We start from the raw sequence: 14,331 nt of genomic DNA, 5'->3' as shown, positions 1-14,331 counted from the left end.
ACACCCCCCCCCCCCCCCGGCGGGAAGCCTAGATTTATTTAACGGGGAAAATGGGAAAAATTTAATTTTTTTTTAAAGGATAATGACATTTTGTGTTAATTGGGGATTAAAGGCGAGATGTTGTCATGTCTGGCACAATGACAATTTTTGATATTTAAAGCAAATAACCTAGAACTGTTTAAAGTCAAATTATGATTTTTTTTTTTTTTAACTGACACGTGCGCTTTAATTATTGGGCTTATTCGACTGGTTCATTTCGTTGAGTACGAATTTTCGTTGAGTATTATTTTATTCGACTGGTTCGTTACTAATACTTCGTTGACAACGAAAATTAAACCAGAGTGCGTTAATCAGCGTTAAGTTATCCACGTGACCAAAAAAAAAAACATGGCCGATTTCTTAGTTTATAAACAACATTTGCGTTAAATCATAAAATAAAATTATAATATTTACCCACATGGAGTCAAAAAATAATTGTAGGCTAACAGAATTCAAAAACTGTATGAAAATATTTTTTTTAACGAAAAACCCATACTACCACAAGTTGAAGCAATCTTGATTACGCAACGTGTATCGCGGTCACTATACAGCCATTTTGTTTTTGTCGAGTATTTAAAATCTATTCGACTGGTCGTCTTCGTTTGAGAAGGATACCGCTGCGCTGTGCAGGTGGGCGTGGTTTAACGAAGAACGACTTTCGAATACGGCCATTGTTGAGCATAGAGGGCGCTAGCTTATAAACATAAACAAAAATAAAAATATTAGTAGGTAAAACATACAGTGTGGTTTCGGCAATTTTATTTCGTGGTAAGTTTAGAATTTGAAGTTATTTTTTTAATTAGTCCTATTTTATTTTAAACCTGGGACTAATATTCTGCGCTATTTATAATGATGGCCCTGCGTTATTATAAGACTGCCCTTCTAACTTACTAGGCTAGCTAGGAAGGACCTCCTCCTAGCTAGGCCTAGGTACTAGGCCCCTAGTAGTAGCCTATACTGACTGTAAGGCTAGGTAGACCCATCCTTTCTTTTAGGTAGGCATGTGGCCTAGAGTAGTAGCTAGTTAGGTAGGATAGGGCCTAGCCTAGGCGTACCTACCTAGGCCTGAGTAGGGAGGTTAAGCTTTGCTTGAACTAATTTGTATCTTAATTTTAACTTACATCCACCTGCAGTTTCCAACAATATTTTGTTTTCATTCTACATTTGATTTGAATTGAATCTACTGTAGTGATGACTGAAGTGACACTTACTTAACACACAAAACTAGTTTTGGGTCAAAGTTGGTTTGGTCTCAGTTGACTGCTGGGCTGAGTTGGTTTTGTTGATCCAAGTTGGTTGCTGGCTGGGTTGGTGGTTTGGGTTAATCCGTAGTACCAGAAAAAAGAATGTTCACAATTTTGATTTATTTGTTGAGAACATTATTGTCTTTCTCTTCCTAGATAGCATTTTGGTATTTTGCTCCAGTCGCATTTTGGTATTTTGTTCCAGTCGCAAGGAGCGACTGGAACTAGCGCCAATGTTAAGGCTGTTGTTAGCAGCTCCCCTGCATTACCGCTCAGCCACTTGACTCGCTTTACCAAGGAATCAGCAAATATGTAGAAAATTAAAAAGGTGAATATTGGTAAAAAGAAAGTATTTTCCTGCTTTTACTTCTTAATGCTAAGGTTGCTCTCCTTGCCATCATTATTTCGTTTGTGCAATTTTGTATTGTAAAAGTTACATACCGTATATATTTGAATAATAAATAAATGAAGTAAACGTCCCGGGATGTTTATTTCGTATAAATGCAGTAATTGTTTTTATTTTATCAGGAAGAGAAAAAAACAATTCAAAGAATACAGAGAATGTATGATTATGAAAACAATTCAGAAAGTGTTGGTGATAAGTTTTGCTCAATTTTGTATTATAAAAGTTACGTAGTTATTTCTTATTTTATCAGGGAAGAAAAGACGTAATTCAAAGAAAATGTATAATGGATGATTTGAAAAAATTCAGAGAGTCTTGGCAAAGAGAACTTAACGAAAATAATCTACTTCAAAATTCTCCAAGCAAATCAAATCTTGAAAGCAAGGAAGATGTGCTCATTTCGCAAAGAAAATCAGACAAGTCATTCACAAAATATACACCCTGCGTTAGAGTTGACAACTTACTGGAGGGAAAACGAACTTTCGATAAAGGTAATGATGAGCTTCATGGCATTTGCAATACAACTAGTGAAGCTGTCAACTGCCATGGTGTTAATACTAGGAAGAGGAAAAAGCTAAATAGTGAGGAAGCTGTGAAGTCAACTGGACTTTTAGAAGCACTTATAGCAGATTTGGTACGGTGAATCTTTGTTGCTTAAATGCTACTTGTTTATCTGTTTAAAAATTACTTATTTATTTATTATCCCAACCAACGGCAAACATAAAATTTGCCACTTACTGGTGGGAGTACAAACAAACAAATACATAAAAATTGTAAATGTGTAGAATACAAATACAAAAATATATACTAATAATTAAAGGTAATGGTAGGAGTATAACCCATAACTTGCAGCGTCATTGTGCTAAATTTCGTCGGGGCGTGGTCCATGACTACCTAGCAGCCGTAAAGAGGCACTTCATGGTAGCCACATGTTCACATCATTCCACAACGACGGGCTGAAATGAACCACAACATTGAGGTAACCCCCTACTCTTCCTAAAGATGCAATGGGTTCTTTAAAGTGCACACGAGCCAGATGTATACACTGGACCTCCATTTTATGTTCTTATCCAAGAAGACTTGGTTCTATCAACCGAACCACGGGCAAGCAGCGGCTGGAACCAGCGCCGATGTTAAGGCTGTAGTTAGCAGCGCCCCTGCCTTAGCGCTTGGCCACTCGACTCGTCTATAATAATAATAGTACTCATAAGTACTAATTTAATAATAATGATAATAATAATATCCAATAAAGTATGCCTAATATGTAAAATATTTCTAACACAGTTACAGAAGATAGAGAGATTATCACTAAAAACATCAATATCTGGATTCCTTAAACGAGAATTACTGTATAAGCTAAGCTTAATCTAATAATATAACCATTTTTAAGCACTTTGACTTTACTAGGGAATATGAAAAGTAGGATTAATACACACCGTACTGGGGATCCAGGAGGAATGATTTTCTTTCTCTAGGAACAGGAAGTCCATTGTGAATGGCATGACTCGGTTATAACTTGGAATTAAATTTTAATTAGCCTAATTATTTATATTAACTCAATGATAACAATTATATATTTTTTAAAAATTATATTCATAATAATTGAAATATGGGGCTTTTAGTGACAATTTGTTGATGTTATTTTTATTACAAATTAGTTGGTAATTAAGAGTTTATTTTAATAAATTGTGTAAATGTTGCAAGTTCAACGTTTTCATCTTTCAGGTTGCATGTTTTATACCTGAATAAATATAAAACTAAATAAATAAAATCTGCAATATTTTTAGTTCAACAATCTCACTGTGGTGTCAGATGATGGTGATCCAGGCTTTTTCAACAGGAGGAACTTTCCCCCTGACACTGCTAACGTCACCACTGCATGTTTAACTCATTTATTATTTTGATTATGCACTTTATACTTCTTAGCTTCTTTTTTACAATTTGATTCGGGCTGGGTCCCCGGGGACCCGCGGCTGCCATAGAGATGTGTATAAGAGACAGATATATATATATATGTATATATGTATACAACATTTTTTTTTTTCAGGATGAAATCAACGACATACCATTTTTTGATATAGAAATCCCACGGGAACTTGGAATAAAGATTTTCCAGTATCTGAGTATGCAGGATCTTTGCAATTGTGCTCAGGTAAAGCTTTGCTGCACTTGAGGGTTTAGGCTCAGCTACCAGTTGTGTGTGTAAAGAGCTCAGTAATCTAACGTTGTTTTATTGTTTGCACGCAAGTAAATACTGTGGGCTGGTAGTTGAGGAGAATTCACTTGCATGTGGTAGAAAAAAAACACTATTAATCAATCATAAACAAATTCTTATTAGCACAATGTTTAAAATGAGTTGATAAAAGTTCTGAGACACCAAAACCAAATGAAATCAACAACAGGACTGAATACACATACTCTATATAGTTGAGTCGTCAATTCTACTTCCAGAAGTGTAGGATAATTGGGACTACCCCCCAATCATCCAAAAATGAGAGAAGTACAATTGTAACCGAAATAAAACTATGTTGTATTAGTTTTACTATACCCCAAATATTAAACAGCAAACCCGTCTGTCTACATTAGCAAATTTGATCCGTGACAGTAAAATTGCACTGCTTGCATTAGCCACGTAGGCAGAGATTCAGTAGTTACCCTATGTACACTTAATTTGGCATGCGCAGGTTAAGTAGTAATAAAAACTACCGCACCCCTTACCTAATGGAATTGACTAGTAATGAAATGGTAGTTATTACCTACAGTAATTATTATTTATGAGTAAATATAAATTTATATCCAGCTATAATCATAAAAATAGATAACGATCGCTTTCTATACTTTTTATTTTTACTTGTTCTGTAACCTTTTTTTTTTTTCCTGTCTGATCTGTTGTTTTTTTTTCTGTTATCCATTTCATGTATTTTTTTTTCTGGCAAACCTTCTACAAGCTTTGTGGCTTTTTTGGTTTTGACCTTTTCAAATTTTTTCTCTTTTATAATTATTGTGAATCACCTGTTCATTTACTTTTTTGGAGAAAATAAATGTTATTTGAAATTAAATGAAATGAATTGTGAATGCTTATCACCAGGCCACTTTCAGGGTGGGAAGCACCAAGCCATCTGTCCAAAGGTGCCCTGGGGTGGTTCATTATACTGTGAAGTTAGACTTGCCACAAGTCCCTTATTATTTTTTCTCATTCTGGACAGCACCACCAACGAGAAACCTAATTTAGAGATATTTAGAGATAAAAAAAAAAAGAAATCAAGTATGGGACACCAATTAAATTAGGTATGGCACACACTAAGTGCAATTATAAGCGAGTAACCCAAAATTAGGGTTACTGTGAAGCTTTTATTTAGGCCTCAACAGTTTTCCATCTCTTGACTCCATGACCCATAGTTATTGCGCCATATGACTTCCAAAGTCCCGTCACCTACAGTGTACCCAATTTCCCATTGCTGAACACATCACTGTTTACATTCTTGTTACCATCTCTCTAGGTCAGTTCAAGTTGGAGGAGTTTGGCTGATGATCAGTTGCTATGGTTTCCATTCTATAAAGCTCTGGGTTTTTCTACTGATGTCACTATTGATAGTGAAGCAAGTTGGAAACTGGCAGTCAGGGATGGATTAATGCAAAGGGATTTGTTAATCAACAATTGGAAGGTATAAATCAATATTTGAAGTTATATAAGTTATTTATTTTCAATTTGAAAATATTTTTCTTCTCTTATTAACAGATGCATATATGAGGCATGTCATGGCGATATGGTTAAGTTGTCGCACAGGCCAGCATTGAGTAAATAAATTATAAAAATGGGAGCTAAGAAAATTGCAAAAAAATCCAAATTTGTTTTTCAATATAGATCAACAGTTTAATGTCTTATTAATTATGTCCCAAAGTATTAGTTGAGGAAGTGGTCAACAAATCTTTAATTAAAGTTATTTTGATAGTTAATTCTATTAAACAATGTATGCTCAAATAACTGTGGAAGGCAATTACTCAAAATCATGTTTATCTTGACTCTAAGAGTTCTATTTTTTCACTTTCCAATAACTTAGGCTTGAAATGTCCAATTTCAATGAATTACCTCTCATTTAAGATCACATAGGTATCTGAAAATACCAATAACTTGAATTTCATTTTTTGCTAAAACTTAGCCATTTTGCCACAACATGCCTCATATTACTTACTGTTCCTGTACCACAGCACCATTCACTTCTTGAATATATATGTACAACTGACAGCTATGCAAACATGTTCTAGTTGAGAAATTGCAGTATAAAATTTTATGCCAGTTTAAAATTGATATTTTCATCATTGAATTTCTAGGGTCGTATTGGTCGAGTGACAACGCTTGAACATATCACTGGTGGAGTTCTCTGTGCTGTCAGTTCATGCGATATTGCTATTATTGCTGGGTAAGATGTACTAAAATCTCAAGTATCTTTACCACTCTATCGGTACATTCATGTACGGTATAGTGCAGAGGACTTTACATCTTAGTTATATCATGTAGAAGACATGTATTTTGCAAAATGTGTGTGTGGACCATCCATAATTTAAAATTATATGTGTCTATTTTATTTTCTTTATAGAGTATTAGATTATGATTATTATATCACATAAAGGAGAAGTTTATCAATTTTATATAATGTGAGAACTGATTTAGCATGCTCAGTTACACAATATCCCATTTTTGAAATTACAAATCACATGCGCATTCGTTATGTAGACTCTCAACTTGAATTTTTACTGTATATGTTTTAGGTTACTCAATCGGCATAATAAAATATTACATATGCATGGTTTGCAATGAATTAGTATGCACCCAAATGCTCAAATTTGGACTATCTGAAATGTGTAGTCATTTGCATGGCAAATTAGTGTAAAATGTCTAGTTTTAGAATTACATGCATTGAATTAGAATTTTTTTCATTTAATTCCTCAGTTTCCACTCTTGTTACTACAGTTAATTGCATTTATTGTCAGCTCAATATTACCATCAATATCATCTTATTCTATATCCTCATACCCATCATTTAGGTCACCAAATTATCTACAGTTTATGTATATCAACATTTATGTTTTTTCTAGATTTTCAAATGGTAGTGTAAAGCTGTGGAAAGTAAACAGGCAAGTCGAAGAAGAAACTATGCTTTGTAGTTGCTATGACAACATGGGACTCAAGAATGCTGACAGGCCAAGTGTCAATCATGTGGCTGTTAATTCAGTTATTTCGGTTGCAACCTACAACAATGGTGATTTTATTGTATATATATATATGTATGTACTGTCTCTTATACACATCTAGATGTGTATAAGAGACAGGTCCTATGTGTATTCTGCACAAAGCCTTGATGCACTAGATTGAGTTGATGTTTACTACTTACTTTTGTAGCTGGCTATCTAGGATGTAGAAGGGCCAATCTCATCTACAAATGTAGTAAAAACTTGATATAATATTAATGATATGATATTAATTTTAAAATATTGAAATACATTGATATTCATTTGTAATTGTTGAAGGTGATGTGGACATCTGGAGCACACAGCATGGAGGTGACCCCATTCACCATTACCACCAAGATGGCATCCAATGTGTGTCCATAGCAACTGATGATGCCCAAGTTGTGAGTGCCTCTGGGAAAGAATTGAGAATAGAAGCAGCAGACAACTCAGGAAATTGGTTCATGCAAGACTGCATTACGCTGGATAAATACGTAAGTTTAATGAGATAGTGATATTGTATCCATTGAGAGGCTTCAAAATACCAGGGGTTATGGAAATGCCCTTCAAATTTCTAGGCGAAATCCCACAGAGATTCTCTTTAACCATCAACATGATATATAATAGGGTCTGTACTCTAATCTATGATATCTTTGACACCCTCCACCTTCACGCCTCTTTAATCCCATGTGGCTTGTGAGATCACACTAGAAACCTTCCTAACCCTGTGGAAACTACTACACATTAGGCCGACCAGCCCTCCTTAAACTAACGTTAGAATACCGCACTTTCGGCGGTAAATAACAATTAAAACCTCATAAAAAAGGCAATTAATCCATTTACCTATAATTGAATCCAAGGACACCAGTGTTAAACACTCAGTACTTATCCTTGATAATGTGTTAATCCAATTAATATAGTGAGATAATTGAGCTAATGAGGCTTCTAGCCTGTGGCCTGAGAAATCTACCTGGAGTCTTCCTTCAGTACTTCTGCTAACCTGTGGAATAACTAAGGAGGCTAAACTACAGAATCCCCTAGTCTTCCCTTCACCTGTGGGGTATGGACTTTATCTGGAGGCTTCCTATAACACATGGCCTGTGGAATCACTTAGAGACTTTCTGCAACCCATTCCCTGTTAATTATCCCAAAATTGATCTACATTTGTCTGTTTTCTAACTTTAACAACTATAAACTTTTCAGATTGATAATGTGAAAATATTTCAAGTTCCTAATAAGAAGCAAAAAGGCAGTTATGTTTCCGTGTCAACTGCAAATGGTCTGTACATTTATAAGCCTGCTCCAGGGCCCAGGTATTTGAGCCTAGTTCACACATTTGTAGGGTCAACACCAACTTGTATGGAGGTCATATCTGATCACATTGCTTGTGGCTTTGGTGCTGCCGGTTTTCAAGAAAGTTTCACAGTGAAATTATTTGACATTGAGACCAAAAATGTGAAGCATGTGTTCCGAGGTCATAGTTGGGATGTCACATGTCTCCATAGTGACGATGCCTTGCAGAGTATGCTTGTTACAGGTTGTAAAGATAAACGGTAAGATGTAGGGTAATTGTCATGACTTGTATGTGTTGTTCATTGAATTCTATAACCAATGTTTTGCTAACCTAAGATCTATACATTATCACAATTATACATTAACAACTTTTCCCAATATTTTTGTCTTGTGTTCCACATTTCCACTGATTTGAATGGGAATTTATTTAAGTATGTACATATCCATTTGTGTGGGTGTATGTGCCCTAATAAGGGATCTTTGCTAAACATGGAAAAATCAGTTGTATAACCTATCAAAAAAGGTATTTTCCTCCTGAGCCTGGCTTTAAGATTCAGCTTCCTTTTCAAGCTTTAGCATCACTTTATTCCAAACTTGACAAAGGTTCTTCCTTCTTCATACCATCTGTAGTTTCACCCAGTTATCTGATCATCCTCTTAACTGTTTTCCCTCTGCTGTCAAATCTCATTTTCTCACTTCATTTCTTTCTTTCTCAATTAGTTTATCATACTACCTTAGACTTCACCCTGCTTATTGTTCACATGAATTGTTGTCTGCATCTCAGGATATTCTACATTATAAATAACAGAAAAACGTCCCAAACATTGGTGGCTCTATCATTATTTTTCAGATTATTCCAGGAACGTTCACTTCTGATGCAACCAATATAGACTTACATAGAGGCCATTATTGTCAATGTTTTGAGCTTTATTTATCTTTCAAAATAAGACGCCAACAATTTTTCTCTTGACGTGAGACAAGAGTTGTCTGTTTTTTGTTGAATGTTATGTTTTTACTATCCCTATTGTTGTCATCTGGTGTTTTTAATATTGCTATTGTATTGGTATTATTACTACTACTGACATGGTATGGTTGTCACTCTTGCTGTCATAGTGACAGTTGATACATTATTAAAGTCTCAGGTGACGTTATCAGTATTGCTCTCATGGCGACATCTGAGACAATATTATTTTCATTCTCAGGTGGCGTTATCATTATTGATGTCATATTGTTGTTATCAACATATTACGGTCATGTTTATTAAAAATATTTAAATATTTTATACTCAGCAAACACATTGTAAATTTTAATCCTTTTTAATTTCTCTATTGTTGACCTTTTAGAGTTAGGTTGTTTGATTTTCGACTAAAGAGTAATCAACCTGTAGTGCAGCTATCTGGACATGGGGGCGCTATTACTCAAGTACAGGTCGATGAGTGGAAAGTTTTAAGTGGCGGAATGGAAGGCATGGTTTGTCTGTGGGATCAAAGAATGCAGAGAAAACTTTGGGATTCATATGCCAGGTAGGAATAATAATAATAATAACAATAATAATAATAATAATAATAATAATAATAATAATAATAATAAATGAACAAATGATAATGAAATAAAACCATAACAATACAAGTGTGTTAGAGAAAATGTGAGCGTCATGACAAAATGAGTCTTGTGTTACAAAAAATGAAAAATGAGTTATTGATATAATAAGGTAGATGACTACATAAAAAAAGCTTCATTTTAGTCTTTGAATTAGGTTCCTAGGTTGAGCAGAGCTGGAGTAAGATCATTTTCAAATTCAGATAGATAAACAATTGAAAAATTTTGTGTTGGTTTTCTTATCACAATATGTGCCTCAAAAACACATTAGGTAACTTAACTCAGAACCTTTGCTACCATGAAACAATAAATTAAACTTATCAGAAACATTGAAACCCTATTTTTGTCAAAATATCACTTCAGATATATTTTCCTACATACAGTATATCAAAATGACCTGGCATACCACTAGACTCATTTTGTCACGATACCTCACAAATATGTAATGATCAGAGAATGAAACAGACCAAGTTGAGGTCAGTTGTGTTGCAAGGATTTGTCTGATGAGGAAGGAGGGGTGCAAAGCTTCCGGTAGCTTGCCATGAGTATCATTATGCAGAACAACATATAATTAGGGGTAGTTTTAGGGATGTCCAAAAACGGGGAAGGGGGATGGTGCCTGATCAAGTGACTACATTACACTAGGGGGCCCGAAAAATGTTTGTTTTATAGACACCTGGAAATAATCTCTGAGGCATTTTGGGAAATCAATAATTTCCTTATCTTTGTTTCTTTTTTTTCTGTTTTTTTCGTTTTTTTTCGGCCCCGGACAAGAATAACATGAGTAAGGAGATATCATTAAACCAGATCTCCCTTTTTTTTAATTAAATGCGGTTGCTTCTGTTTGTTGTACCCACTTTCTCATAATTTTGTTTTAAACTCCTTTAAACGTTTCATTGCTTTTCAGACATCCTGTAAGATACCTTTGTTTCAAAGGTGGTGGCTTAGTGACTGCCAATATTCCAAATGTCAAAAGTTTAGAAGATGAACTAGAAACTGTCACACACAGAAGGTACAGTTTTGGTTTTATTTCAAGTTATTTACAAGTTCTTAATTATTTATAATTCATAAATCATAATTCTCTTTATTGCAATCATATTAACAGATTACAAAATACAGAATATTCCAATAGTCAGTGGAATTTAAAACACACGAAAACCAACAAGCAGAAGTGTGATGAACTTTTAGTGTAAAATCATTATAAAACAACATAAATTAATTCTAGAAAATTCTACACAAAATTATTACACAAATTTAAATGAAGATATACAGCAAATAATTATTTAAACAATTATTATTCTTGTGACATACTGAATTTTAATATTTTATTGACTCGAACATTTTCATTTATCTCTGACTTCATTTAACATGGTGTTGATTTACAGTAAAATGACATTATTTAATTTCATACTTTGGTAAATTACACAATGTTGTTTATATATATATATTTTTTTTTTATAGACCCACAGTTGGCTGGTTTCAATTTTAAGATGTATTTTTACATAATTCAGTAATTACATTTTATCACTTTTAGGTTGAGAGGAGAATTGCGACACTATAATTTTCTAGCCAATCAGACAAGAGAAGGTCTTCCATCAGTGTGCTTATCAAACTATGATGAACCTGAAGGCTATAACTACAACATCAGGCTAGCTGCTCCTTATGACAATTTATGAACTTCATTGGAAGTGATGGAGCCAGACCTACCAAACAGTGGTGGATCCAGATTTGCAAAAGTGCTTTCCCCCTCCCCCCTTCTTTGCAGAAGCTAAATTCATCACCTACTAAGTGGGAAATCATTTTGATATGAGATTAAGATGGGTAGAACCCAGAAAATTCTGGGAGGCATGGTCCCCTGTACCATGCAGTAGGTAAGGGAACACCCCCTAAAACCTTCCTCTCTGGACCATAGGATCCACCCTTCTGAACTAAAGTCCTCAATTGCCACCGTGGCAAATAATTTATGGATCTGCCTCTGCCTGACTATTTATAAAAATAAGCAGAGCTGTAAGGCTTGTTTGAAATTGATGTAGCAAAGCCTACAAGAGGGAATTTTAAATTAAATTTTAATTGAAAGTTAATTTTTAATTTTCCCCTAACGTGCAAATGTTATGTTGTTATAAAAAATTAATTATGAGGGTACGAATATACTGACTGAATTATTAAAACAAAGCTTTACAAATGTAGTGTATGTATGGAACTCTATGATACAAATTTAAATGAAGATATAGAGCAAATTTAATTATTTAAACAATTATTATTTTTGTGACATACTGGAACATTACAAATGAAATTAAATAATCAATTGCAATGTAAGCTATATGTATTTGTAGTACTGTATTGTAGTCTCTATTGTATACCTAAACTATAAATTGTAGCTTTTACAGTAGGCCTATATTAAACACAACTAAAATCTGTACATGAACTAGTTTAGTGCTCACAGTAGGCCCATACATACTGTAAGATGTGTGGTATGTAGATAATTCGGCAGAAAAATACTAGTGTTCTGCGGTGCTGCAGTTTGGCCCAGAATTACCCGCCTTTCTCTATATTTTTTTACTTGCTATGCTTCCACGTACCTTTCTACTTAATCTCTTCGCTGTGCTCGTCATTGTTCCACGTGAGGCTTCTTGCACTCAACTATCCATGTACCGACACAAGGAATCTGTGTGAGATTAGCATTTAGAGACACAAAGAGTTGACAACTATACTCTCCAGCACTGAAGAGCTTGAAAGTAATGATCGTGGTTTTTGTCTGTCCCGCTGTTGAAACATTGTATGTGATATTTTTAGCCAAAGAATCGCCCACACCGTCCAACTTTAGATCACAGAGAATTTCAGCAGAATTTATTGATTGCATCACTAGTTGGCAGGTACCGTTAGCAGCTATCATATACGGATTTGTAGGAGAAACTACCTCAAGACCTAAATCAAAGAATTTTTTGTTTGGCCCAACGATCCCTTTGATATTGGGAAAAGGAGATTCAACAAATGGTTCGTCGCATTCCACCAACCAGCAACCTACCGACATAGGAATATCCTCACTTGCAAGTAATGTAAATTTGAAAAAACCTACTTGCATCAATCGGAATTTTATGGTATACTTTCCATTTCCATTGTCACTATATGATAATTGTGGACTAACACAACGTTGTAGTTGTGTCCCTGTACTGTCAGCTGACTCTAACTCGTAGCTTATGTTAAGTTTTCGACAGTCTCTTGCAAATACATTCAAAGTGCACACACCAGAGCTTGTTGTCAGAGTGGAACGCCGAGGTGAAACAACTTCTAAACCATGTTCATAAAACTTTCCATGTGGACCAGAAATTTGCTGGAAAATGGGAAGGAATTTTCCAGTCCAGGCTCTTTTACATTCAATTAGCCAACAGCCTAGTAATTTGCCAGAATTTTGACCGAGTAGTCCCGAATACAGAGTGAATTTATAGTATCCTTGGGATGGTAAACGAAAGTGATACATCAGAACCTTGTCTCCATTATTATTGCTTACATGATCAATGTCTGCATAGACACAGGAAAATGGATTATGAGAGGAAAAATCACCTTCAAGTTCGTGAAATACATGCCTTTTTTTATATTTAGTTACACGAACACATAATGAACAAGTGCCGTCATTTGCGAATAAATTACCTCTTTTGTGTTTCAAGAGTTTGAAGTTCTCTTTGAAAAAAACATGAGTGGGTCCACAAATATATGGCACTTCAGGATAATATTCACCGTCAAACTTTTTATGGCAATCTATCAGCCAGCACCCAGCTATGTGAAGGGTGGTCTCATCAAGACTGCCCAAAAAGATACTAAACTTGTAGAAACCCTTTTTCGGGAGTCTAAACGTGAATATGATAAGACCTTCAGTAGTCCCTCTCAACTGGACTTCACCGTTCACATAACGTTTCATCGAATCGGAAGTTACGTCGTTCTCCAACGTATAGGAAAACGAAGTTGTGGAATATCTGTGGCACAGTATTGTTAAACAACACGTACCGTCAATACTGGTAAGTGTTGACACTTCTGGTGCGACAAGGTACGAACTTTTGCCGTGTGCTGTAAGGCCGTAAACACCCTTATGTGATGGGTATAGGTCGCCTAAGTATGGTCTATCACACTGAATGAGCCATTGGCCTATACATGGAAGGCTTTTTTTTCGAGATTTTCCGGCGAAGAGTTGTAATAGAAAGTTGCCTTCCATTGGTACTACAATCTTGTAGTTAACCTCTGTCGATTTCATTCTGGAATCGGTCTTTGTTTCGGCGCATAACATATTTTGTGACAAATGGTGTTCATGATCACCAGTGTGTTTTATTGTATGAGTTAGTTTAATATTGCGTTTAGATGGAAATCGAATTCTGAGTGTACCGCGACCATCAACTGTTTTAATGGTAGAAGTTGGTATGCCAAGTATTTCAAAACCTCCTTTAAAAAAATGTTTGTTTGGTCCATATTGTCCTGACCCGGCAGGTGGATAAGGCTCTTTGCGTGCATACTTTTCTTTACATTTGACTACAT

General features: G+C 35.0%; 1 protein-coding gene across 4 annotated transcripts; it reads left to right on the top strand.

The window, feature by feature from the left end:
• The first annotated feature begins 678 nt into the window (after nucleotides 1–678).
• On the top strand, nucleotides 679–12,129 carry LOC117116389 (F-box/WD repeat-containing protein 8-like). 4 transcript variants are annotated; one of them, XM_033260422.1, is made up of 12 exons: nucleotides 679–807; nucleotides 1,440–1,611; nucleotides 1,940–2,320; nucleotides 3,734–3,838; nucleotides 5,187–5,351; nucleotides 6,019–6,107; nucleotides 6,784–6,947; nucleotides 7,216–7,409; nucleotides 8,119–8,468; nucleotides 9,552–9,731; nucleotides 10,715–10,819; nucleotides 11,342–12,129. In XM_033260422.1, exons 3-12 carry the CDS (start codon nucleotides 1,973–1,975, stop codon nucleotides 11,481–11,483), a joined length of 1,842 nt encoding a protein of 613 aa, XP_033116313.1. In that variant the 5' UTR covers nucleotides 679–807; nucleotides 1,440–1,611; nucleotides 1,940–1,972; the 3' UTR covers nucleotides 11,484–12,129. The 4 variants fall into 4 exon arrangements, with proteins under 4 accessions (XP_033116313.1, XP_033116321.1, XP_033116327.1 ...); XM_033260430.1 differs by lacking the exon at nucleotides 1,440–1,611 and having other exon boundaries at nucleotides 740–807; XM_033260436.1 differs by lacking the exons at nucleotides 679–807; nucleotides 1,440–1,611 and adding an exon at nucleotides 980–1,034.
• Nucleotides 12,130–14,331: the final 2,202 nt, after the last annotated feature.

The sequence above is a fragment of the Anneissia japonica genome, unplaced genomic scaffold (genome assembly GCF_011630105.1).
Source record: "Anneissia japonica isolate Jap-2015-1 unplaced genomic scaffold, ASM1163010v1 scaffold199_len4679917_cov187, whole genome shotgun sequence".
In the NCBI taxonomy this organism is placed as follows: Eukaryota; Metazoa; Echinodermata; class Crinoidea; order Comatulida; family Comatulidae; genus Anneissia; species Anneissia japonica.
The sequence above is the reverse complement of the archived record's forward strand: the minus strand, read 5'-3'. Positions and strand labels throughout refer to the sequence as shown.